The sequence below is a fragment of the Sceloporus occidentalis genome, unplaced genomic scaffold (genome assembly GCF_023333645.1).
Source record: "Sceloporus occidentalis isolate IW3139 unplaced genomic scaffold, rSceOcc1.0.p SCAF_4, whole genome shotgun sequence".
NCBI classification, from domain to species: Eukaryota; Metazoa; Chordata; class Lepidosauria; order Squamata; family Phrynosomatidae; genus Sceloporus; species Sceloporus occidentalis.
In genome coordinates, this window is record NW_028316984.1 from 200,960,076 (window position 1) to 200,987,285 (window position 27,210).

At 46.0% G+C, this 27,210-nt stretch overlaps 1 protein-coding gene across 3 annotated transcripts; it reads left to right on the forward strand.

Annotated features, from left to right (window-relative positions):
• Nucleotides 1–1,457: 1,457 nt before the first annotated feature.
• Nucleotides 1,458–26,497, forward strand: LOC149315301 (protein salvador homolog 1). Of its 3 annotated transcripts, none has more exons than XM_089522918.1 (5): nt 1,458–1,551; nt 9,280–9,723; nt 20,951–21,221; nt 23,668–23,811; nt 25,156–26,497. In XM_089522918.1, exons 1-5 carry the CDS (start codon nt 1,458–1,460, stop codon nt 25,355–25,357), a joined length of 1,155 nt encoding a protein of 384 aa, XP_089379044.1. In that variant the 3' UTR covers nt 25,358–26,497. The 3 variants fall into 3 exon arrangements, with proteins under 3 accessions (XP_089379044.1, XP_089379045.1, XP_089379047.1); XM_089522919.1 differs by lacking the exon at nt 1,458–1,551 and adding an exon at nt 2,123–2,208; XM_089522921.1 differs by lacking the exon at nt 1,458–1,551 and adding an exon at nt 4,964–5,053 and having other exon boundaries at nt 25,156–26,496.
• The last annotated feature ends 713 nt before the right edge of the window (nt 26,498–27,210 follow it).

The window sequence follows — 27,210 nt, forward strand, 5'->3', positions numbered from 1 at the left end:
GTTTGAACTGACTTCCCATTGCCCGAAATTGCGTGTGGTAGTCTATCACGCAATAACGTGAAACCCCATGGTTGCGTTTGGATTGCCATTGGATTATACTTCCAATTTCCCTTGTCTGATAACGTTGATGGTCTTTTGCAGCACAGGCTTTCTTGCCGTCGTTTTCCGCAGACACACTCCTACAATCCAGGACCACAACTCTTGTGTCTCATCCCCAGCCTCAGTGCCAAGGCTGCTCAAAGCATCCAAGGAGGAAACAGGGAGCTGGGTAGATGTTTCAAGGGCTTTGTAAAAAGGAGCTGCTATGAAGGGAAGCCATGGGGCCTCTCTCTCCTGCCTTGGCCAGGCCTAGGCTTGCCATATCCCGCCTGGGGCCGGGACTTTCCCGGTTTGGGGCGGGTCCGCACAGTCCCTCCTCGGTTTGCCCCCACCCCCGGGCAGGATGTGGCAAGCTGAAGGAGGCTTTCCCGCGCCGCTTGGGCCTCCGCTCCCCGCTGCGACCGCGGCGAGGCCGGGGGCCCAAGCGGGGAGGGAATCCTTCACTCAGGGAGGCTTTCCCTCCCCGCCTGGGCCCTGGGCCTCGCTGCGATCGCGGCGGGGGCGGAGCCCAAGCGGCGAGGGGAAATGTAGGACAAAAATTTCAAATGTAGGACACATACTGTGTCCAGTCCTGGGCACCACAGTTCTTGGTTACTGAGAGCCAGCATAGCATAGATTTAATTAATATCAACATACTGAATTAATGAATTAATTCAAAAAGGACGTTGAGAAACTGGAGCCATTTGTCCAAAGGAGGGTGCCTAAAATGGTGAAGGGTCTGGCAACCATGAAGCCCTATGAGGAATGACATGGGGAGCTGGATGTTTAGCCTGGAGAAGAGAAGATTGTGAGGAGATATGCTTACAGCCCTGTTTGAGAAAGAAAGAAAGAAAGAAAGAAAGAAAGAAAGAAAGAAAGAAAGAAAGAAAGAGGCGCCCCCTAGAGGCGAGGCCGACCCTCCCTTTCTTCCCCCGGATTCCAGTGCGAGCGATTCCTCCTCTCGGCCACAGGGGGCGCTGCCGCCAACGCAGCAGGACAGACAAGTAGGCGCATCCCAAGTGCGCCTGCGCGCGCCACGCCCCTCCTTTCCTTTCCCTCCCCCTTCTGGTGCGGCGCTTTCCCAGCGCCCTTTGCGCAGCAAGAGCAGCAATGCGCCGCTCTAGCCGTCGAGTGTCCCACTCTATGGCTGGCCGGAAGCGGAAGTTGGGTTGGTGAGGAGGAGGAGGAGGAGGAGGAGGAAAAGCGCCGCCGCCAGCCGCCCCTTTCCTTCCTTCCTTCGTTCTTTCTTCTGGAGGCGGGGAACCGGGGCGATGTCGGCGTTGCCCCTGGAGGGCGCGGGCGGGAGGCGGAGGCTGCGGCGGAGGCGGCGGCGGAGGAGGCCGCTGTGAGGGAGGGAGGGAGGGAGGGAGGAAGGGGGCATGCTCTCTCGGAAGAAGACGCGGGCGGAGCTGCCGAAGCCCGGCGAGGTCCAGGGCAAGTACGTCATCACCGAGACCAGCCCTCTGCTCCGGAGTGAGTCCCAGGGAGAGGGATCCGGGGGAGAAGGAGGGAGGGAGGGAGGGAAGGAAGGAGAGAGACAGAGAAAGAAAGGGAAGGGAAGAAAGAGAAGAGAGAAAGAAGAGAAGGAAGGAGAGAGAGGAGGGAAGGGGGAGAGAAAGAATGAATGAATGAAGGGAAGAAATGGAGACGTGATGGAGGGCAGGAAGAGAGGGAAGCTGGGAGGGAGGGAGGAAGCCAGCTTCTGTGCCCAGCTTCCCTCTCTGCCTCCGAGCCCCTTCTGACCCTCTCCAGGCAGTGCTTCTGGGGCCTGGACCTTGCAGCCGCCCAGGGCCTGGTTCTGGGCAGAAGGCAGGGGCTGCGGAGGGAGAGAGGGAGGGCTCAGCGGGCCTTGGCTCCAGGGCCCTCCATGAGACCCAGGCCCTCAGGGCTCCAGGCCCATGCAATACAGTGGGGCAGCCAAATGGTGCCCCTTGAATCCCAAGGAGACAAGCAAGCCATTTTTCCATGTGCTTTCAATCCATGGCTGGTTGAATCTGTGGATACAGAAGCTCCTCTCTCTCTCTCTATCTATCTATCTATCTATCTATCTATATCTCATCTTGTTTATATGCCTCCTAGCTGACAAGAGCTAATCATAATAAATGGGGAGATATCCAGCCAGTATTCCAGGTGAGCTGAGCTGTTTTGGCCGAAGAGCCTGTGTCTGGAGGCACATGCCCTGCGTCTTCATGATTGTCCCATCCTTTCAATGCCTTTGTGCTCTTTTCAGCCATGTCTGCTTTTGCATGATAGCTGATTTATACATGTTTTAAATGTTGTCTCATAAGGTTTTTTGCTGCATCTTTTCTTACTCTTGCAGTAAGACATCTTGGATCCACTTTCAGGAGAAAGGCAGGATATACAGTGGACCCTTCTTATCCGCTGGGGTTTGGTTCCAAGATCCCCCGTGGATAACAAAATCCGTGGATGCTCAAGTCCCATTAATAATAATAATAATAATAATAATAGGATTTATTTATATGGGAATCCGGGCGGCTTACAACAGAGGGGATAACAGAGGGTTCCCTGTCCTCAGGCTTACAATCTAAAAGACAGGACACAAAAGGAGAAGGGAATGGAAGGGGGGGGGGGATCAGGTCCAGCAAAATATACTGATATAGCAAAAGGTGTCCCTTATAAAAAATGGAAAATCAAGGTTTGAAATTTGAAACTTAATACTTTTTGGGGACATTTTCAAACCAAGGATGCTTGAATCCATGTATAAGAAGGGCCGACTGTACATTAAATAATAAATAAGTATCCCTGACCATAGCAATTCTTAAACCTGATTTAAAATACCATGAGCAGCTCTGGCCATTGCTGTCCTTATCTGCCTTTAAATTGGCTCAGACATGACTCTAGCAAAGGGTTTTCTTGGCCTGAGGCTGAGGGAGTGTGATTTGCTTAGATCTGCCCAGTGGATTTCCATGGCTGAGCAGTGGTTTGAACCCTGGTCTTCTGTCGTCCTGGTCCAGTACTCAAGGCACTACATCTTGTTGGCCCACAGTTCTAGCCATGCCTTCTCAAAAAGGATATTTTGACCACTTTAAAGGACACAGCTTGGCAACTTGCAGCTGTCTCTAAGGGCATGTGTACTCCAGAGAAGTGCTGCTTTTATCACAAGTGCTTCTAGGCTGGTACCCATAGGATTGGCAGCCTAAATACCCGAAAGGCACATCAGATTTTGTCTGATCTTGGAAGCTAAACAGGGTTAGCTCCGGTTAGTACTTGGATGGGAGCCTGCCACTGACTATTGGGTGCTGTAGGCCATACTTTCAGGAACTGACAAAACCACCTCTAGTATTTCTTGCCTAAGAAAAGCCTAGGAAATCCATGGGGGTCGCCATGTGCACACAATTTAAACACACACACACACAACACATAGGATTACAGGTACAGGTGCTTTTTCTTCCATTCTGAAAAAAGCCTGCTATGCTGTCGGTATATTCTAAAGATGTTGCACCAAACATGCGCATGCATACAGTTGGCCATCTGTTTCAATGGATTCGTTATCTGTGGATTCAACCATCCACGGTTTGAAAATATGTTTTAAAACGTAAATTCCAAACAGCAAACCTTGATTTTGCCATTTTATGTATGGGACACTGTTTCGCTATGCCATTATATGGGCCTTGAGCACCCACAGATTTTGATGTCCAATTTGGGGGGGGGGGGGGTCCTGGATAGCAAGGGCCCACTGTCCTTGCTGAAGTAGGAGTTATTTCTGGGAAGGAACACTTCAGGATCCAGCTTCAGGTTCCCTTGCTGTATATTGAAATCACAGTGTTGGGAGTAGGGACAGAGTAAAAACAAAACAGATGAATCAAGTAGTAATAATGACTAGCTGTACAAACAAAGGCATTTTTTCTCCCACAAAACTTTGGGAATCCAGCTGGAGGTGAGTAGCGAGATGCTCAGGACTCAGTGGGGTGTGGGGAGGACTTATTTACACAGCACATACTTTAGTCACTTGGTTTAGTGCATAGCTAAGCAAGCTTTAGGTGGCTTTTTAAGAGGATCAATCAGATGAACTCATGAAGGGGAGAAGCTTATGAGGCCTGGCATCTGAATGAAGCCTCCTTTCACAGGAGGCCTTTTCCCTCTGAGCCCCAGGTGCTAAGGGCAAAAAAAGGGGGCAGCTGTCATCCCCTGCCCTGGCTGGGTGAGCTTCCAGTTGACTTGCATTTGACAGAAACAGGAATGTGAGTTTGACAGTCCTTGATCTTATCTAATACAGCTCTTTTTGTGCTCTTACCGAAATGAAGCTTTCGGTAAAAGAATCCAGGTAGGGACCAATGCACTTGTGGGTTTTCCCTTGTTCTCTGTTTTTGCACCCAGAGAATTAGTTTGGGATCACAGTTGGCATGATGCAGATATTCCTGATGTCAGAAAATGTTACACTCATTTGAAAAGTTTCCAGGTTGTTCAACCCACAGTTTTGTTGGATCAGCTTTTTCTTTGTCTTCATGTCAGAAAACAAGTTTGCCTTTTGACCCCAAGTAAAATGAAGAACTATCAGTTCCAAAGCCCATTCTTTTGTAAAGCACCCTGCACAGAGTTTGTACTATATAAGTAACTCTTCCTCCTGTTCTTCTGTCTCTTCTCCAGTGTTTGCATAGAAGATGTCGCCCTGCCCACTTGCCTCTGTAATATTGTCTTTTTGGGGGGAGGACAACGACAGAAAGACAACTTTTCCTTCCATCCTCAAAATAACCTTATTGAACAGTTTATTTTAGTGAATTTGTGCTTCAATACCTCACTGGCAGAACTTCATTTTACATTAGCAACATTTACAATCCAGTAGAAATCAAAAGTGATGACAGGGAATAGTATTGCTTGGATGATTCTCATTTTCATGGTCAGTTGTGTGTCTTTACTCTTTAGGGTCTTACCTATTCTTCATGGCTGCCGTTCCCATTCCTAGTCTTCTGATTGCTTGACTGCAGTCCCCATTCTGATCAGTACTTGATTCTAGGTATGGGAACTCTTTTAATATTTCAATTTCTTTAGTGTGTTGGTTAAATTTGTGTAATTCCTCTGTTGTCATTATTTTTGTTTATGTTCAGCATTAGGCCTGCCTTTGAACTTTCTTCTTTTACCTTCCTCAGTAATTGTTCCAGGTCTGTGATGTTTTCCACTGGTAGTCTGGTTTGGTCCACGCATCATAGATTGTTGGTGTCCCTTCTTCTTCACTTCACTGTCTTTACTCCTCCTTCTTCCGAGTCTAAATCTGCTATTCTTAGGATATTTTCTGCATACAAGTTGAAAAAGTAGGGTAACAGAATGCATCCTTGTCTGACCTCTTTGGACAGTGAAAAAAGCAGACAAAAAGAAAACCAATTTGTTTGAGATGTGGCGATGGAGAAGAGTGCTGAGGATACCATGAATGGCCACAAATGGATTCTAGAACAGATCAAGCCAGAACTCTCCTTGGAAGCCAAGATGGTGAAACCGATGCTGTCGTACTTTGGTCACATTCTGAGAAGGCAGCTCTCACTAAAAATAATCGTAATGCTAGGAAAGGTAGAATGCAATGGATCAGGGAGGCAATGAATCTGAATCTACAAGACCTAGGCAGAGCAGTGGAGGACGGGGTCTTGGAGATGTCTCATCGCCAGGGTCACCATGAACCAGAGCCAACTCAAGGGCAGTTAAAAACAACAAGAAAGAAACCAAAATAGTGTGATATGTAAGTCTCTCAACAAGGAATTCCTAAACTGAGGAAGAGAACACCTAACAGTTAGGTGAAAGCAACAGATGCATTCAGCTTTTTACTGAGCAGTGAATGTGCCTGCCTTGTGAAATTCAGTCTGCTTTCTCTACAGCATAATCACCTAGTGCCTCTTTAGACCATGATTACACATGTATCAAAAGTATATGTTCTATTTCTGAACATCTGGAAAATGTCTTGCGCTTGGTGTTTGGCATATCCATGTGTGTTTAACACAGATGTGTGTCCTCCTATGGAACGCTTGCCTTTTGTTCCCATTCATTATGCTCCGTTGCCAATTCTTAGTTCCTTCCATACATCAGGATGAAGTTAAATGGATTTTAAAGCTTGTAGGGGAGCCACTGTGGTGTAGTGGTTTGAGCGTTGGGCTAGGACTCTGGAGACTAGGGGCTGATACAGACAGCCAAAATAAAGCTGCTTTGAGTCACTTTGGAGGTATGCTGTTTAAATGATACATGTGTCCTAAGAGTCCAGAAGCCACACCAAAGCCACGCTCCAGTCCTTAAGGACTAGAGTGCAGCTTTGGTGCAACTTCCAGACTCTTAGGACGCATTCATCATTGAAACACCATACATCCAAAGTGACCTGAAGCAGCTTTATTTTGGCTGTCTGTATAGGGCCTAGGGTTTGAATCCCAGTTCAGCCATGTAAAATCCCACTGAGTGACCTAGGGCAAGTCACACTCAGCCTTGGGGAAAGCAGTGACAAACCTCTACTGAATGAATCTTGCGAAGAAAACCTCATGATAGGTTCTCCTTAGGGTCAGCATAAGTCAGGAATGACTTGGAGGCACACAACACACACACACACAGAGGTGCGATATGGTTGCTTTACATGTTGTTAAGTGAAGTGATGTCCAGGAAGCCCATAGTCTTGGTTTCGTCTTTGACTCCTCTTTGTCATTTATCCTCCAGATCCAGACTACAGCCAAAGTCTGTAGATTTTTTCTCTATAATATCGCCAAAATCCGTCCATATCTCTCAGCTTCTACCGTAAAAACACTGGTCCATGCCCTAGTGGTCTCACGACTAGACTACTGTAACATCCTCTTGGCAGGGCTTCCTCTCTCTCACTTCCACCCATTAATTTCTGTTCAGCATTCAGCTGCACGCATCATTTCACTCGCTCGCTGTTACGATCATGTCTCCCCTCTGTTGTCCTCCCTTCACTGGCTCCCTTTTCCTTTCCGCATCAGGTACAAACTCTTGCTACTCACCTTTAAAGCCCTGCATGGGCTGGCCCCTCTTTATTTAACCGATCTTCTCTCTCCCTACATCCCTACTCGCACTCTCGCTCTGGTAGCCAAAGTCTCCTCTCTCAACCCAGGATCTCCTCTGCCCCATCTCGGATCCGTCCCTTCTCTCTTGCTGCCCCTCATTCCTGCAACCTTCTTCCTCTGCATGCACGGCTCATCACTTCCCTAACCAGCTTTAAGGCTGAGCTGAAAACCATATTGTTTAGGGAAGCGTTCTCAGGGAATTTGTGATTGTCATCCGGCTGTCCGATAATGTTTGATGTGATGTGATCTGCTTTTATATTTGATGATTTTAATTTGTCTTTTCTTTTTACGTGGTAATTTTATCTATTCTTCTCATTAATTGTTATTATCTTAGAGTGTACGCCTTGGGCAGGCTTTTATATACTCCTTAATTTTACTGATTTTGTACAGCGCTGTGTATAATTACAGCGCTCTAGAAATAAAGTTTAATAATAAAATAATAATAATGTGAAATCTTGCTGAGCTCTTGGCTTGCAGGAATATTTGAAGTATGCAGAAGTCTGAAGCAGAGGTTCAGTACTTTGCAATTCCTGTCTGGGATAGCATTCTTGAGGTTGCACTGTATTATTATTATTATCATTACGTTTATTTATATCCTTCCTTTCTCCTGGTATAGGAATTCAAGGCGGCTAGTGAAATTTAAAACAGTACAAGTTAAAAACAGTAAAATCATTAAAATATAGAAACAAAGCATTAAAATGTAGGTAACTGTGATCAGGGCTGTGGAGTTGGAGTCATAGAATCGGAATGGAGTTGGAGTCTGTAGAAATGTACCGGCTCCGGCATCAAAATAAAAACTTCTCTTATCCCTAATTCTATACATTCTTTAGTGTTTCTTATTTAATGCCTAGTTGGTTGTACATATACTTTCATAGGGATTTAGGAAAGTCAGAAATTTAAATCCAATAAATGTCTTTTATGTTCTGTCAATCTGTGTAGTCAGATGATTCATATGCACATTGTGCTATCATTTGGCTACAGTAAATTTGTTATTACTAATTAATATACATTTGCCTTATATGAAAGAGTTGAAGAATAGAAAAATAGAGAATTTGGAGTTGAAGGCTTGGCCCTGCCTGTAGTAAAGTGTGGCTTTGCATTTCTTACGTGTGTAAAGTGCTGTTGCTCTGATATTTAGGTTGTTTTTTCTTCTGGTGTTACAATTTACCAATATCAAGAATGTACACACTTTGTATCTGTGGAGTATACTTTATATGTGTGTATACTTGCAATGAATAAACTAGGTGTGTTCCTAGGCATTACTACATTAACAGAAAATTTGGTAGCAGAGGCAAAAATAATGGTAAGAAGAAGTTCCTATATCATTAAAAAAAAGGACTTGAGTTCAATGTGTTTCAGCAAACTTTTTATCCAAAACTAACAATATGGACACTTGAAATGAAACAACCAGGTCCGGCAAGCCTTTGCGCAAGTAAACAAAAACATTGCAAACCTTCTGGAGACCACTTTAAAGCTTCTTCCAAAATGCACTAAAGGGTCTTTCTTTCCCCAGCTTCCATCTTTCTTAGAATTTCTGTTTTGGTAGTCAAACTTATAGATCTGTGGGTTTTTTAAACATGCTTGGGATAGCTGGTGAAGCAGACTGTCTGCTTTCCCCTTTTCTCTCTCTTCTGCTGCTCATGTATGCTCACAAGGGGGTTCTTGGGGCAACTGCTATTTACCTTGCCAGTGGTGGTGGTATTATTATTATTATTATTATTATTATTATTATTATTATTTCTTACCCACTTCTCCCTGTTGATCGAGGTGGAGGACAACAGCAGTTAACAGGAAAACATAAATTAAAACACACATCAGTTTAAAAGTATAAATAAGAGATACACATATTAAAACAATCCACATTCAAAATTCATAATTTGAAACTTGTAGGCAGACACACTCTACAGCAAAATTGCTAAATTAGATTTACATTTTCTCCAATGTAATTCAAGCTTTATTGCATTGTTTATAGCAGACATGCTGCAGACCAACACCAATAGTCTCTGTTTCTCCAGCCCTCCCTCACCACCTTCCTATTCCTAACACTGCTAAAAAAAATTTCAGCTAATTGTAGAATGAGGAAGAAAACTGGGTGAATATAAAAAGACTTTGTCAAAAGGAATTTCTTGCTCAGAGGCTTTGTTAACTGAGAGATGCCTGTATTGGATTTAATGACAGTGTTCTGTTACAGATCTGATGCCCTCATTCATCCGTCATGGACCAACCATTCCAAGACGAACAGATCTCTGCCTTCAAGAGCCCAGTCCTTCTGCCTACTCAGCAGTTGGGGATGGAGCTGTCTCCAGAAACCAGAGCTTCCTTAGGACTCCCATGCAAAGGACTCCTCATGAAATCATGAGACGGGAAAGCCACCGGCTCTCTGCCCCTTCCTATTTGGCCAGAAGTTTGGCTGACGTGCCCCGGGAATATGGTGTGTCTTCACAGTCCTTTCTAACAGAGGCCAGCTCTGTAACTGAAAATGGCGATGCTGGATCCCGTTACTATTATGACCACTTTTATAATGGCCAGAGGCGGCACCAGCTGGGGGACCATGTCCAGGAGGAATATAGATACTATGAACACAACACTGAACTCATCCAGAGGATGTCACAGAATCAGGGAAGACATAGTTCAGGCAAGTTTCCTTGGGTTTCTTTTTATCCAGAATTTGCAGTGTTGCTCCTTGTAATGTATGTATAACTGTGGCAATAAATAATGGCCAGGACACTGCATCATCAACATAACTCCAGCTAAGGAGCTCTACCATAGTTATGTCTGACTGCATTACACCCCAAAAACCTCAAATTTCAGCCCAGCATCTCCCTGACCAAAGTGTTTCTGAGGTGTCAGAGCTCTGCGTGATGGGAAATGATGTCTGCAGAGCTCTCCCAATCACTGGATGCATTGAGGACAGGCAGCTGGAGAGAGCCTTTGGGGTCCTGCCAAAACTATGACCGGGAGAGTGTTGCAGACACTCTAGCACCTCAGAAACACTTCAATCATGGTGTTGCCAGGCTGTAAAGGTGGGTTTTGTGGCTCATGCCCAGTCACTAACATCCATAAATGTGAATCCCCAACAGTTATGAGATGGTACGTCCATCTTAAGATCTCATAACTGCTGCACTTGTCCAGCCAGCTTGTGTTTACTGTAAATTTTAATGATATAAAAATATGTATGCCATTCTATGATTATGTTTTCCAGCTGATACCAGGGCAAAAGACACAGTACAGTGTATATGAACAAAGCTACCTTGCAATGAGTCTGAGAAGGCCAGTATTGCAAAGTCAGTGGAGTCTGTTGGAAAAATGTACCTGGAGCCCCTGTGAAACGGACACAGTGTTAGGTGCTTAGGGGAGATAGAGGAAATAGAAAGGGGGATGGCAAGTGTATATTGTCTTTTCCAGGAGTCATTCCAGGACTAACCTTCCACTATAGACGAGGCAATTTTGTAATTTGTATATTGTAGACAAATGGAAAGGCAATGGGTGCCCAAATGAGAAAGCAGATTGTTCATTACATGTGATATGAATGTTGAGGGCAGATTAACATTTATCCGAAATACTTGGGACCAGATGTGTTTGGTATTGGGGGATTGTTTTTTTGTTTTGGATTTCAGTATACCTGTATCTGCATATAGGTACATAATGAGATATCTTGGAGATATCAACACAAAATTAATTTATGTATCATATACACTTTATAAACACTGCGCTACTGTGTCTGCTTTCTTTTGACAGAAAAGCCTGAAGGTAATTTTATCATTTATATTTTTTTAACCACCTTGAATCTCATTTTGGGAGAAAAGCAGGATATAAATCCAATAAATACAGCATTATTAATAATCTTTTGCATGACAAAAAGTTTGTGTACATGAAACTATCAGAAAACAAATGTGTGACAGTCTCAGACTCCCATGGAAAAAGTTTTGGTTTTTGGGGTATATCAGATTTCAGAATTCCTGATAAGGGAGACTCAACCTGTATTGTATTGTTTTAAAGTTTTCTCTGTTAATTTTCTATTAACCCTGAAGAGTCGGGGATACTAGGACTTGGATCTGAAGGAAAACAAGAGAACACCAGATGTTTGCCTTAGATGTGACTCTTCTGGGTGTGACAGCATTCTGGATCAGTGTTTTGTTTTGTTTTCATGTGGGTTCCTTGTGTTTACAGTAGGAAGTTCATCAGAATTCTCAAGTATCTTATGTGGAATCTTAGTACTTCATAATGACTCTAAAACTTAAAATGTGGTTTTTATAAACAAATTGATATGTAAACATACTGCACTTTTATCCAACTCGCCTGGTTATGAAATACATTGCAGTCAAGTTGCTTGTTTTGTGTATCTTGCAGAGGAGGAAAAGTAAATATGCAGGCAAGAATGTCAAGACTTTGGGGTTACTGACCTCAAGTATGAAGCTGTTGTTTTGAGAAAGAGACCCTTTGCTTGCAGATGCCTTTTCATTAGACGAGAGGCCCAGCTTCAAAGAGAGGCATTTTGCCTGCTGTGGCAAACGTTGGCTGTTTGATTTATGTACATTCTCATTTTGGATTGCATGAGGAATTATGGGTGGTGTATATGATTTTTTCAGATCAGCAGTAAGGAATATTAGATGTCCTGACCAAATAGTTTCCATCCATTATTTGTGTCATCCTATTACTTCCCCCCATAGATGGAGAGGAGATTGAGTTTGAAGAGCCCAGCCCATTGAGGTTTGCACAGTGAGAGCATGGTGGTGTGAGGGAACTGGCTGTGGAAATGGAGTCGGAAGTACTGGGCTGGCTGACTGCCACTGGTGAGCACTGAGGCTTGAAGGCATTACGTTATGGTAGAGAGGAAAGAGGCCAAGCCACAAATAAAGCTGTAACTTCCTCAAGATCTTTCCACTGAAATGAGAAAAATTAAGATGCATCAGCAGCCCAGCAGGAAAGATATACAGGATCCTGGTTTCAGACCTGGGAATCAAGGTGGGAAAGCCTTCCCTTCAATAAAGGAAGCTTCTTTTTTTGAAAGGATGGAGGAAGCTGGTTTCACTGAGCATAGGTTGACTGTGAGTGGGCAGAAACCAAAAATGTGTGTCTGCTCCAAAGGAATATTTAACGACAGATTAGATGTCTGAAAGAGAAACAGGAAAGGGGCCGATGCCCCCATATGCTAAGGCAGTGATTCCCAAAGTAGGTAGTACTGCTCACTTGGGGGCGGTGGAAAGATCCAATGGGTCTGGTGAGGGAAAAAGGAGTGGCAGGGGGGCAATAAGGGAGGGTGGCAGGGGCCCTTTCAGTAGCCTCTAGGACCATAGTGGAAATGAGCACACAGCAGCAAGGGAGAAGTGGTGGCAAAAAGGAGCATTCATATTTGGGACGCTGCTTGAGTCTTGTGAGTTTTGCCAGGACTTGGCTGGCAGGTTGGAGCTGCAATAATAATAATAATTATTATTATTATTATTATTATTATTATTTGTATCCCGCCTCTCCCTGTATTGGATTGAGGTGGGTAACAACAAATATAAGAACAATAAAAATAAAACACATCAAACCACAAGTAAAACATAGCAAAACATAAAAAATCCAATACAGTGCCTGCTTTCCTTTGTCACACAGGCCAAGAGAAGAGGTACCAGAAGAGTGTTTGTTTGGAGGGGGGGGGGTAGCTGAAGCTGTGTGGGGAAGGCACATCTCTGGGGAAGGAGTGGCACTGAGTCTGAAAGAGTCCTTTGCATCTCTCAGATTGAGAGTCCTTCTGTGATGACTGGTCCTCCAGTCATCTGGGAACTTCTTCTGAACCATAAGGGGTTAATCTGGGAGGAGGTGCATGCTAATGAGAGATGACATCACATGCTAATGAGCTGTGGCATCATAGCTGATGTAAGGTCTAACTGACCAATCAGAGAGTAGGACCGCGAGATTCAAGAACTTTCTATGGGAAATCTTTAAAAAGGCTTGTGCAGCCATGCGGTTCTTTGTCTCTCCCTTGATCCTCTCCTGAGGGGGAACCAGATGAGGTCTCTTGGGGTCTGGGAGACACAGACTCAGGGGAATGCAGGTCCAGAGGCAAAGGGCCCTCCCTGCATCCAGGAACTCAAAAGGACTACAAATCCCATCTTCTGTGAGTAGTTAGCTAGTGCGTTTAGGCCTTTTGTTATTTTCAACAATGGCTTGTGTGGAATGAACTCTATAACTATGTTCTTTGACCTGCAAGGCAAGGAGGCTTTGCAAGAGCGATATAAATTCTTTCTATCCTATTCTATCCCTTTTTAAAATAAGCTTTTTTCTTAAAAAGCATCTGCTGTCTCTCTGCTCCTGTACAGGCGCCTTAACTCGGCTACTGATTGCTCTGGGTGAGCAAGAAAGGAAACTAGATCTCTCTCTCTATTCCTCACAAGTCCCAGTGTGTGTGGGGAAGGGGTAGCTGTGGAGCTACTATAACAATATAATTATAGTTCATTCACTGGGTGGTGGCAGCGAAAAGTTCTTTTTGTAAAGGGATCCCCTGAGAGTAATAGTCACGCACAGGGCTTTGCCCTCAGGGATCATCGCTTGGTTGGCAGCGGTTGGTGATTTCGGACTGTTGGAAACTTTGGAGATGAGATGGCTTTTAGTTTGATGCTCTGAAGAAGTTCTCTTCTCTCTTTCTCTCTATCTCTCCCCACACTCTCTCCCTTGTGCTCGACTGACGAAGGGTTAAGGAGAAACAGTGCTGGTTCTTTCACTTGATGTTACTCTGTTCTTTGCTCTGGGGTGAGGAGGCCTTTTCAAACCGAAAGAGGCTTGGGTTTTGCTTTTCTTTCCTGCTCTCTCTCCTTGGTGATAGGCTCCTGTTGCCTGTGTGGGTGTTTGAGCTGTTTGCAGAAAGGGGGGGGGTGGCTTTGCCCACAGCATCCCTTTAAACCTAACAGGCAGAGATCAAGCTTGCTAAAAAGCTGTGATCTGATCACTTTGCTAAAGGTGTGCTGGAGACAAAGAAATTGCAAAGTCGCCAGTGATTTTTTTCTCTCTCTTCCTTTTCTCTCTCTTTTCTCTCTCTCCAAGTGAAGGGGAGGAGGGAATCAAGGAGGAATTGCTGGGGCAACACAGAGATCCCTTTGATCCTCTTGCCTGGCTGGCAAAGGGCAATCAAAGGTGCCATTAAGTGCTTGGCCTCTGCAGGATCCTAAGGTGAATTTCCTGTTTCTGTGGTCTTTCTCTTTCTTTCTGACTAAGAAAGGGGAGGGGGACTTTTAGCCCACTCAAGGAGGGGCTGTTTCTTTTCTCTAGCTAAAGGAAAGGAGGGGTCAGTGGGCTTTAAAAAGACCAGTTTTTTCCTGTGGCTACTGACGCCTGGGAGCAGCATCTAGTGGCAGAGTCAGAGAACTGCAGGGAGGGAAGCTAGCTCGAGCTGCTTGTGTTCTTCCCTCTCTGACTCACAGCAGACCGGCTGTTCTGCAGGCTCAATCCATGCAAGCCATTGTGTTTGTTGTTTTTTGTTATTAGTCCTTTCGCATTATACTTTATAGTTAGTTGTTTAGTCTATGCACCTGCGCTCTGGCAAAGTCACTACCATGGCTGATGAAACCCAACACACCTCAAGGGAGGAGGAGGCGACTACATCTCCGTCTCCGAGCCCTCCATCCCCAACCCACGTGGATGTGTTGACTCACATGATGAAAATGTTCACAGACATGCAGCAGAAAATGTTCTCGGAGATGCAACGCGACATGGCTGAACAGCGCCGCCAGGACGCTGAACAGCGCCGCCAGGATGCGGAGGAACGACAACGCCAGCTGACAGCGCAGAACAAAGAATTGCAACGCCAAGTGGCAGAACTACGTGCTGGTCGCAACCCAGGCCAGCCACAAGCGCCGCTGCTGGTGCGTGATGAAGGGCGACACCGACGCTTCCCCACCTACAAAGACGGCGACGACTTTGAGAGTTTCTTGGACAGTTTTCAGCGGGTGTGCAGGACCCACGGTGTTCAAGAGGACCAATACATGAATGAGCTTCGCCCACAGCTGTCAGGAATGCTTCGCGACATCGACGCCAGCATGGCACGGGAGGATGAGCAGAATTTCCACCTCTTTGTGGAAAGGGCTCGACAACGCCTTGGTCTCACCCCGGAAGCGGCGAGGAGACGCTTCAGACGAACGGACAGGAAACCGAACTCATCCGACTTCGACCTGGCTTATGCCGTCCAACGGAGAAGGGAGCTTTGGTTTCAAGTAGCTAAGGCAACCACAGTGGACGCAATCTGCTTCCTCATCGACTTGGAGCAGTTCCTCGCACATTATCCCCCGGAGGTGGTCCAATATGTGCTGGACAAGAATCCTAGCAACATGCAACAAGCAGCAGAGGCGGCATGCCGGTACCGGGAGTTTAGAGGGGACCTGCCTGCATTGCCCAATGCAGGCCATCCCAAGAAACCCCTGCCTGCTCATCACTTCCCTCGCAAGGACAACTCCCAAGTTCAGCATCCTAAGGCTGCTGCACCCAATCCGCCTCAACAGCCTCGCCAGCCTCAACCCTCTCAACTGCACACATCCCAACATCCCTCATCGTCTTCACAAGGTAAACCTAAGGCCAAAGAGGCACCTACATGCTATTCTTGTGGACAATTAGGCCTTATTAGGGCTCAGTGCCCATGGAACCCTAGCACGATACATGTTATGGCTCAGGCCAAACCTCACGTGGCTGAGTGGTACAACAGTGGATCCTGATCCAACCATGATTCCCGCACACCTCAGGCACACCCTGTGGGTGAATGACAAGGAGGTGGTAGCATACAGGGATTCAGGCACACAGATCTCAGCCCTGCATCGATCCTTTGTGGACCCTAACCTCATCGACAACGACACCAAAGTTCTGGTAAAAGGCTTCAGGGCACCACCGAGTCTGCTTCCCACGGCACGTGTCCCCATTAGATACAGAGGATGGACGGGACACTGGACTTTTGCAGTATACAATGACTACGAATGCCCTGCATTTGTGGGGGAGGACTTGCACCGCCATGTCCAGGAGGCGCAGCGGAGTTCCCCGCGCCGTCCCAGACCAAAGCGAAACCGCAGCGAACCCGGGAGGCCCAGTCATGCCAGTGCACCACGGGAGGCTCCTCGGGCAGAGGTGGTCCGCCAGGGCGAACATGGTATGTCCATGCCAGTCTCTCATCCTCCAACACCCCTACCTGAGGGAGGGGAGAGGGATGTGGTCCCAGCAGCCGTGGCCACTACGCAGCAACCACAGCCACGGGATGTCCCTGAACCACAACGGGATATGTCGCCACCAGCAGACGCTGTGGCGCCAACTCCTGTCCCAAATGGGGACAACACTCCCCCTACATCTGGAGAACCCCCTACTCTGCCCTCTGTGGAGGATCAGCCAGTTCCGGTCTCAAGGGAACAGTTCCAGAAGGAACAACAATCGGATCCAACCTTGCAGGCAGCGTGGTCCCTGGCAAGGGGTGAGTCACATACCACTTCTTCTAACGACCGCAGCAACTTGCCAGGAAGAAGCTTCTCCCTTTGCACCCAGTCGCCTTGGGCGCAGCAGCCAAACAGCTAGTTAAGTATCGATCCAGAAGCCTCATGCCTGTTGGCCTTAGCCACAAGGCTGTCACAGGCGAGAGGCTTCTCTGTCAGTGCTTAGCCAGCTGCTTGGTGGCTGCTTCCAGGCTGACTGGATGCAAAGGGAGGCAGTGACCAAGCAGCCAGTCAAGCAGTAAGTGAGAAGCTGCCCGATCACTGATTGCCTGGCTACTCAGGTACTGCTCCTTTGCACCCAGTCACCCTAGGCACAGCCACCAAGCAGCCAGTCTTCCTTTTGCTGTAAGGCAGCAGAGAGCAAGAGTGAGAAGCAGGCTTGAACCATTGCTGCTGCTGATGGTGCTGTATTCACACAAGTGGCAGAGGAAAAAAGTTGGATGTGGCTGAGGTAGATGCCGCTGGCTCACTGATGCACAAACAGTAGACCTAATATCTTGAGTGCTAGGGTTGTTGTCCAAGAGGAGAGGGGGCAGTAGCCAAAGAGAGAGTGAAATGTGTATAAGAGCACCAGCATGCTAAAACTGGCCGGGAGAGATCTCTTAAACTAGTCTGGAGAAAGGGCACACTTTAAGAAACAGGATACGTTTTGCTGGGGATGAGCTGAAAGACGCTCAGATCCTCAGGGTAGAATTGCCCAGTGAGCATAGCTATCTTGGAAGTGTGCTGTGTTGTCGTCTTCCTTCTGATGAGCCTGTTTCTTGCTCTCGTGACTACAGAGGTATTCTATTGAGAGGACCTGGTCACCGGCATCCTTCCCATTCTCCTGCATTGGTCACCATGGCTGCACTGACTCCTCTCTTTGCTTTCTTTTGGTTATTAAACAACCTGTCTTATAGTAACAAATTTTAGTGATGGGGTAGTAATAATAGAATCAATTTTAAACAATTGAAAACAATGTAGGATTCAAAGACATAGCAATGTAGTCTGGAAAATCAGTATGCAAAGGAATCTTGCAGAATCTTTGAGACTAACTGAAAGAAAGAAATTGGCAGCATAAGCTTTTGTAGACTCAAGTCTACAACCTCTACAAAAGCTCATGCTACCAGGTTCTTTATTTCAGCCTCAGTGGTGCTACAAGGTCCCTTTGCATACAAAACAGTTGTTTATTCTCGCTGTCTTGAGTTTCTTGGAGCCAACTCCATCCTCGATCACTTTCAGTCTGGTTTCCGCCCAAGGCATTCTACAGAGACAGCTCTCACTAAGATCTCGAATGACCTTTTATGGGCCAAGGCTAATGGCCTTTACTCTGTTCTCATCCTTCTTGATTTGTCTGCAGCCTTTGACACCGTTGATCACTGTCTCCTAGTTGACATACTCTCTGACCTTGGGTTCTCAGACTCTGTTCTCAACTGGTTTAGATCTTATTTGTCAGACAGGTCTTTTGCAGTGGTTGCAGGTGGTCAGACTTGATCTCCTGTCCCCTTATCTGTTGGAGTTCCCCAGGGCTCTGTTCTGGGTCCCGTTCTGTTTTCTAACTACACACTGTCCTTAGGTAAACTCAGGGGTAGGCAACCTTTTTGAGCCGGGGGCCGGGTTGCTGTCCCTCAGGCGACTGGGGGGCCGAAGCCGGGGGGTGGAGCTTCCACCCTCCGGGGGCCAGGCCTCCTCCTCTTTGCCGGCCCCTGACAGGGCCCCAGGCCCCGTCAGAGCCCGGCAAAAAAGCCAGTGGGGGCCGCCAGAGCTGGAGGCCTCCTCCTCTTTGCCGGCCCTTTTGCCGTCGCTGAGGCCTTCCAAGAGGGCTCCAGTGGTGGCAGCGGGCCTCTGGGAGGCCCTTTTGCCATTGCCGGGGCCCTCTTGGAGGGCCCCAGCGAAGGCAACTGGCCTCCCAGAGGCCCCCTGCCGCCGCCGGAGCCCTCTTGGAGGGCGCCGGCGCCGGCATCAGGCCTCCCAGAGGGCTCCGGTGGAGGCAGCGGGCCTCTGGGAGGCCCTTTTGCCATTGCCGGGGCCCTCTTGGAGGGCCCCAGCAAAGGCAACCGGCCTCCCAGAGGCCCCCTGCCGCTGCCGGAGCCCTCCTGGAGGCCCCTGGTGACAGCAGCGGGCCTGCCAGAGGTCCTCTACTGCCAAGATCCTGGTCCATGCCCTAGTGGTCTCACAACTTGATTACTGTAACGTCCTCCTGGCTGGGCTTCCTCTTTCTCACCTCCGTCCTTTAATTTCTGTCCAGCATTCAGCTGCACGCATTATCACATCCGCCCACCGCTGTGACCATATCTCTCCTGTGTTGGCATCCCTTCACTGGCTCCCACTCCCTTTCCGTATTCAGTACAAGCTCCTGCTGTCGACGTTTAAAGCCCTCCATGGGCTGGCCCCTCCTTACTTATCAGACCTTCTTTCTCCTCACCTTCCCACCAGGGCCCTCCGTTCTGGTAGTCAAGGTCTGCTGTCACAGCCCAGGATTTCCTCTGCCCCATCCCGGATTCTCCCCTTTTCACTCGCTGCCCCTCGCTCCTGCAACCTTCTTCCTCCACGAGACACAAGAGCCATCACTTCTTTAACCAGCTTCAAAATGGAGTTGAAGACCATCCTGTTCAGGGCAGCGTTCCCAGGCATTGCATAATTGTCACTTGCTGTTTGATGTTCTTTTGTTGTCTGTTTTATTGAATCACTTCCTGTATTGCTATGTATTTTATATGCATTATCCTACTAGAGAGGCCCCTTCCCCACCACCACTCCCTTTGTGTGGTGTCTTTTTAGATTGTAAGCCTGAGGGCAGGGAACTGTCCAATTAAAAAGATTGTATGTACAGCGCTGTGTAAATTTACAGCGCTTTATAAATAAAGGTTAATAATAATAATAATAATAATAATAAGAAGAAGAAGAAGAAGAAGAAGAAGAAGAAGAAGCAGCAGCAGCAGCAGCAGCAGCAGCAGCAGCAGCATTGGGCCCTCCACATTTGCTGGGGTTAGGGGCATAAGATCCTTGTGAAAGTAGGAAAACTGCAAATTAGAGAAGTGTTTTCTTTAGTAATGTCTAGATCCTCCAGCACAACTCTATGGTCAGTTTCCAGCAGAATCTTTCTGGGGGAACCTAGGAATTCCTAGAGAGAACAGAGGAATTGATTCTCTTCCAATGGGCAGGAGAATTAGAATTAATTAATTAATTAGAATTATTAATTAATTCCCACCCACCACCTGGTTCCTTGCCAATCTGTAGAAGAACCTATATTCATCCTGAAGCCACTTCCCTGGGAAGTTGTTGGCAAATTGATCTGTGTTTTTTCATGGCTTGCTGGGCTCCTTGCTGGCAGCTGGGCAAAGTGTAGCAATGCTAGGGCTGCTCTACCAAGCCTGCAAACAGTCCCACTCCTTGTTCTCTTTCCCTGGGGAATGTGTGCCAGGCAGGTCATGCTCTGCTTCACTGAATGCCAGGCCCATAAAACAACTTCCTCCCTATTTCTGTGGCAAAATAAAGCCCTGTTTTAGTACAACCCTCCCTTCCACAGGTTAATCTTTGCCTTATCTCCAGCCAAAGGGACCAAGTAACAGGTGGGCAAAGCTCTTCTCTCCCTGCTAATCTCTAGGAAATGCTGCTGCTCATATTAGGCACTGCCAGTCTGTAAATGGATCAATGTTCTGGCTCGGTATGAGACAGGTTCTAGTGTCCATTGGTAGTCTCACCTCTGGCTGACATGTCATGGGAAGGGAGAGCTTTCCCCAGATCCAGAGCAAACGCAGATGGCTGGGGAAAGATTCTCAAGACCCTGATGCCTGGATTTGTCGTCATAAATTCTGGGAAACTGACTGAGCCACCAAGAATTTTTTTTTGTTTTCAGATAAACAGCCCTATGATGAAATAGCCATGAGTCAAATCTTCATGCTCCTTTTTTTCAGTCTTATATATGCAGTATTTCTCAGCTTGAATTCATGGGAGTAACTTCTTTTCTAGCTGCTAACTCACTTTGCCTGTAATCTCTTACCTTTTGGACCATGTTTTAATCATCTGTTTGCTTCATTCTGTCTTCTATGATCCCCAGTCTTCCCATAAGTGCAGAAGAACATAAAAAGGTTTTATTCAGGAACAGCTGTGTGCTTTGTGGGCCTAGGTCTATGTGTACCAGGGTCTCTTGATCTAGGGATTCATAGTCAAGTGGCATGAAGGACACTTCAAAAATATTTTGGACTTGACTTGCCAGTGTCTGGATAAATGTCTGGAAGCCAGAGGAACATGGAATATTTTTCTTTGTGCCAGAATTCTTATGACTGGAAACTGTAAATCAGCACTTGAGGATGCCTGTTAGAGAGAGAGCTGATTATAGTGCCTTGTGCTCCTTTTCTATGGAAAGAATTGGTGTAATGTTGAAACGAGCATATTGAAGACTGCTTGATTCACTTATGCCCTGTTTTGCTTTTTTAGGCATTGGAAGGGTTGCTGCTACATCATTGGGAAACTTAACAAACCACAGTTCAGAAGATTTACCACTCCCTCCTGGCTGGTCAGTGGACTGGACTCTTAGAGGGCGAAAATACTACATAGACCACAACACTAACACAACACATTGGAGTCATCCTCTGGAGAGAGAAGGGCTGCCTCCAGGATGGGAGCGTGTTGAATCCGCCGAGTTTGGCGTGTATTATGTTGACCACATCAATAAAAGAGCACAGTACAAACACCCCTGTGCACCCAGGTATTATTATTATTGTTGTTGTAAAATAGTGGCCTTTATATAAAATGGTAAAATAAATATATTCTCAAGATGTGGATGATGGCTAAGGAATCCATGGATACGGAGAGCTGACTGTAGCATCATCATCATCTTGCCTTTTCCCCAAAACTGGGATGCATGGTGGTTTACGTTTTAAAAAAGGATACAGCTAAAAGCATACAAAAAGTGAACATTAAAATTGAATCATACTATTCAGAATATTTATTTTTTTATTCATTAAAATATTTATATAACAACATTAAATCAGTTAAACAGTTGAAAACAATAATGTGCAATTATCCCTCCACCTTCGCTGAGGTTAGAGGCCCCGTAAATGTGGAAGAACCGCAGATAACAAAAACATTACATTTTAACCTGAGAGAACACTTCCATGGGAATCTCTAGGTCCTCCAGTGCAACTCTGGTCAATATCTATCAGACATTGACCATAGAATTGTGCTAGAGGAGCTACAAATGCCTAGTGGAGTGTTCTCTCTAGGAATCTCGAGGTCCTTCAGTACAACTTTTGGTTAAAGTTTAATATAGAGTTGCACTGGAGGACCTAGGTACTCCTAGAGAGAACATATTTAATAAAATCCATGAATAATCGAAGCAAAAGAAGTTAAAATATAAATATACATGAATGTGCAAATGAAAATACACATGCTAAATAAACAAAATATTTTTATACCTTTACTGTGGCAAGTGGATGGGCTATGACGTCCACATGTAGGTGTGGGGGGGGGGGGTTTCCAAAGAGTAAAATGTTTATAATATTCTTAGCACTGAGAGTAAGGCATTTTTGTGTGCCGTAGGGGCTGTACCTGTCACCATTTCAACACATTGGAACACAGACATGCATGCTTTGGGGTTGACTTTCTTTACTTTACTCCGTTAAGTTCACAATGTTTAAATGCTTGTATTACAGCCACAAGATTGTGAGTTTGATCCAAGGGCTCCAAGGTTGACTCAGCCTTCCATCCTTTCGTAAAATGAGTACCCAGCTTGTTGGGGGCAATTGGCTTACATGGACATTGATTTAGATCTCTACCTGTCAATTGTAAACCACTTAGAGAGTACCGAGTTCTCTGATAAGCACTACAGAAATGTAAATTCTAAATGCTATTGAATTGTGTGGAGGTAACTTCTGGTGGCTCGGGTTTGCATGTTAAAAAACCAAGGTAAAAATCAGAACAAACCAAGGTTGAGATCTGGTTGGATTCTCCTTTGAGGTGTCACTATGCTAGCAGAAGAAGGAAAGAAAAGCCATGGGCACAGCAACAACAAAAGAAGGAAGAGAGAGAGAGAGAGAGAGAGAGACAGACCAAAATGTTAGCAACAGCCCCCTCTGTTGCTCCAAGGGGACCCTCAGAGCCCATGGGCAGGTAATTGTCCAGAAGACAGGCATGGTCAAGAGAGGCTACTTGATGTTGGCAACCTTCTCCACCTGTCTCCAGTTCCTTCTCCCCCACTGTGAGACCATGGGAAAAGTGCAATAGCTTGTGTGGCAAATGGAATACATCAGCTGGATTCCAGCCAGGATATTTTATTTGTTCTTGTTGCAGGAAATGGTTCCTGCTAAATGAACATGGACATTGATTTAGACCTCTACCTGTCAGTTTCATATTGTAATAGTTAACAGTGGAGTTTGGATCATGGCACAGATGGGTTCTTGTTGTCTGGCCTACAGCAGTGGAACTCACTGCCATTACAAGTATCTTACATAGGAGCTTTATGGGATCTTCTCTTATATAGTGGCAGTTGTGGGCCTTCAAGTCGTTTCCAACTTACGGCCACCCTAAGGTAGGCCTATCATAGGGTTTTCTTGGCAAGTTTCTGCTGAGGGGGTTTGCCATTGCCATCCTCTGAGGCTGAGTGTGATTTGCCCACGGTCACTCAGTGGGTTTACATGGACAAGCCAGGGTTTGAACCTGGTCTCCAAAGTCCTAATGCAGCGCTCAAACTACTACCTCATGGTGGCTTCTTTGCATACACACACACACACACACACACCCCTCTGTGTGGTGGTGGTGAGTTGGCAAGGATTAAGAGGGAGTTAACCAGGAGATTTACACAATGGTACTAAAACAACATTTATCCCAGCTGCTAATCACTTCCCTAAACAGGGGACCTTTGGGAAAGTCTTGGGCTGTGCTGAGACTCAGAAGGAAGCAGCTTTCCAAAGTCTGGATGGCTGGCTTTCTGTCTTAAGGCAAGAGGCAAATTAACCCTTCGTTCTCAATGTCTTGCTTAAAATATTTTTAGTGTCCCTGTTGTGCTACTGGGTTTCTGTTTCCTAAACCAACGGTATACAAGCTGTAGTGTTGGCTTGTACATCACAAGATTTTGTGCACTCTTGCAAAGAGTTTTGTTGCCATTTTGAATGCTGGAATAACACTCCTTTGCTCTGTGCTGTGTCCCTGTGCAGCGTTCCCCGTTATGATCAGCCTCCTCCGGTGACGTATCAGCCACAGCAAGCTGAAAGAAGCCAGCCAATCCTTGTGCCTGCAAATCCGTACCACACGGCTGAGATCCCTGACTGGCTGCAGGTCTATGCCAGGGCACCTGTGAAGTGAGCATTGAATTTTTTTAAAAGGGAGTTCATGTATTATAAACTGGTACAAAAAATACTGTTGGCAATCTTCATTAAGGTAGTCTTGAATGGGTCCAGAATGCTGTGTTTAAGGTAGAACCTTAAGCATCATGGATGCCTTAACAGGAACTGTTGTCTGAACTGGTTGTTTAACGTGGCTTTAAAAGACAGTTTTTGCTTCCAGGCTCAGGCTGGTATCCTGTGAGTGGCATGGGTGTGTGTAGTAAGCTGACTTGTCCCTAGTTATGTCTATTTTTGGTTGCTGTGGAGGTTGGTATTCCACCCCTCTTCACCAACCAAGCCCACCTCCTAAACTTACTGTAAAACATCTGAAGCCGCCACCCCATCTGCAGCCATTTGTGCCCAGAAGAGAGCAGAGGAGGGGTCGATTGCCAAGGTGCTTGTAGCCAGGTGCAAAAAAATGGTCTCAGCTGCTGAGACCTGTGGACACCCTGCAACAATTCAGCAGGTGGCGTACTGTATGTATTTGACTGCAAGTCAACCTTGTGTATAAGCCAGTTTTGATTCGGGGCCAAAATTATGGATTTTGAATTACCCATGGGTAAGTGGAGGGTAAAACTTTGGAGCATGTAACAAATCAAAATTTCCAGGAGGAAAACAATGCCAAAAAACTTACAACATTTCTGTAAGCATAACTGCTTGTGCTTTTACTAAATGCAAGATGGATGAGAGAACAGAGATGGAGTCAGTGCTTCCAGGACAAATTATGGTCTTGTCTTTCATCGGGGATGACCTCTTTTTTTGGTCAAAGTATTTACATTGACCTGTGGATAAATCAACTCAGGGTTGTTGTTTTTTTTGGTCAGTTTTTTTGACTAAAAATTCTAGACTTATACATGAGGACATACAGTATTCATAGATATAGCCATGTTCGTCTATAGAATCAGTATGTAGAGAGATCTTGTAGCCCCTTGAATCTGAGGAAGTAGACTTGAAGTCTATGAAAACTCATGCTGCCAACTTTCTCCTTTCAGTTAGTCTTGGGGATACAAGATCTCTCTACATAATGAGCATGTACAGTAATCACTTTGCATCTGGCTACAGGGATATAGCCTTGGCAATCCATCTCTTCTCTGCTCTGAGTGGCTATGAGTGGGATTTCAGTGGTGCTGTAGTGGGCCTGGTGTTGCTGGTAAATGGCTCAGCATTGCATGGTTCTACATGGAAACTGCACTGCATTGAGCTATGCAAAGTTGCAGCCTAAGTATGCCGCTGTGGGGTGTTAAATGCTCTCAACATGCCTCAGTTGTCTTTATTTCTGTCCCATGATTGCCAAGAATATTCCCTTGGATCTTCCAACAGGTACGACCACATCTTGAAGTGGGAACTCTTCCAGCTTGCAGATTTGGATACCTACCAGGGGATGTTGAAGCTGCTTTTCATGAAGGAACTGGAGCGGATTGTGAAGACATATGAAGCGTACCGGCAGGCTCTCCTCACAGAGCTGGAGAACCGCAAGCAGAGGCAGCAGTGGTATGCACAGCAACACAGCAAGAACTTCTAAGTGGACTCTTCAGCTCTGAGCAGGCTCACCAGGGATGAGGGCGTGTGGGACCTTTAAGGGACCTCTTAGGCTCTTGGGCTCTGGGGGAATCATGAAACAAGAGCTTTGGTTAGAAAGGCAGCTTCACTTTTTTGATGTTGCACCTTTTGTAATTACCTTTTTTCTGTATCATGTTTATAGAATACAGAAGACATTTTGTTATATGGTATAAAATTAGTTTCTTACTCCTAGAGCTGCTTTGGAGGGAAAACCCACATCATCATTTTGGCTGGAATCTGTGTTAATTCCAGCAACCAATTTATAGCAGACTTTTTTTATTTTTCAAGTGATAAATGTCATTCTAAATAATGTCCTGAAAACAGAGCATCACGTTCCTAAAATCCTTCTGAATTCTCATTGTACGGCTGCTGTTGGTTACACTGGTCCTCTTTTTGCTAGAGAAAAGGGGGACCACTTTTACACAGACAGATCAGTGTTTATGGCAATATAAAGAAGAGCCCAGTGGATCCTGAAAGCATCGCACAAGACTTTTAGCGCTTAGACCCAAGCACTTAATAAACAACTGCCTTAACTTTGACTTTCACGTAGTGTATCAGTCTGGCCCTGGCCTGATCCAGAGCAGCATTCTGGTGAGAGCTAGGTGGCCACTGGTGAAAGTTCTTCCAGGCTTCCTCACTGTTGAAGGCAGCCACAAGTAGCCATTTGGAATAAATCTTCATAAGTAGCAATGAACTGTTTTACAGAAACTTTATCTAGAGCCAATCTTGTCTCTGCATCCATGAGTTTGGAGGCAACTCAGTCACAGCCTGAAATGCTGTTTATGGGTACTCCTTAGGAGAAGTGGTTTGTAACGCCTGTGTCCTGTAAATCTCAAATAAAAAAAAGTGTTTACATTTTTGAGTGAAGGTAGTATCAGCGGAAACCACTTTCTTCTTCGTGGTCTCTGTGCCTCACGTTTTGCGCCTGCGCAGAGACTCCATTTGGAAGCTCAACAGCTGAGTAGATTGGTTTTCCCTATATCTTCTGATCATCTAGGTGTACATGTGAGTATTGCCTTTGGGATCAAAATAGGAAAGGTTTGGACAGCTGCCTTGAGTCCCAATTTTAGGAAAAACCAGAGTATAAACAAAGTGAATAACAGGCTACTTGTGTTGCTATGGGTTTGAGTGCAGGCTTTTCCAAAAGCTCAAATACAAGTCTGACAGGACAGGATTCAGTCATGAAAACTGAGGCCGTCATTCTCACAGAATGAAGGTTGGCTGGTAACAAGCACAGTTAGGATTACTGGTAGGCTAGGAATGCTCCTTTCTCAGTAGCTTTGTTGTCCTCTGTGTTCAAGTCGTTTCCTATTTATGGCAACCCTAACACAAACCTGTCTTCGGGTTTCGTTATCAAGTTCCTTCAGAGGGAGTTTGCCATTGACATCCTCTGAGGAGGCGAAAGTGTGACTTGCCAAAGGTGACCCAGTGGGTTTCCATAGCTGAACCAGGACCCTAGTCCCCCAGTGCCCCAGTCCAGTGTCCAAACCATTACACCACATTGGTTCTACATGCACATTTTTTCTAGCCTGTTAGCTGCAACATGCTTAAAATCATACATTCTTAAGAGTTGGAAGTGACCTCAAGGGCCATCCACTCCTATCCCATTCAGCCATGCCGGAAGACACAATGCAAGCCCTCCTTGTGACAGATGGACATCCAGACTCTGTTTAAAACCTCCAAAGGAGACACCATCACTGAGGCAGCAGCATCTTCCACTTTCAAACAGTTTTTATATTTTGGAAGTTCTTCCTAATGTTTAGCAGGAATTTCTTGTAAGCACCTAGGCTGGTATCCTTTTGGGCAGCTATGATG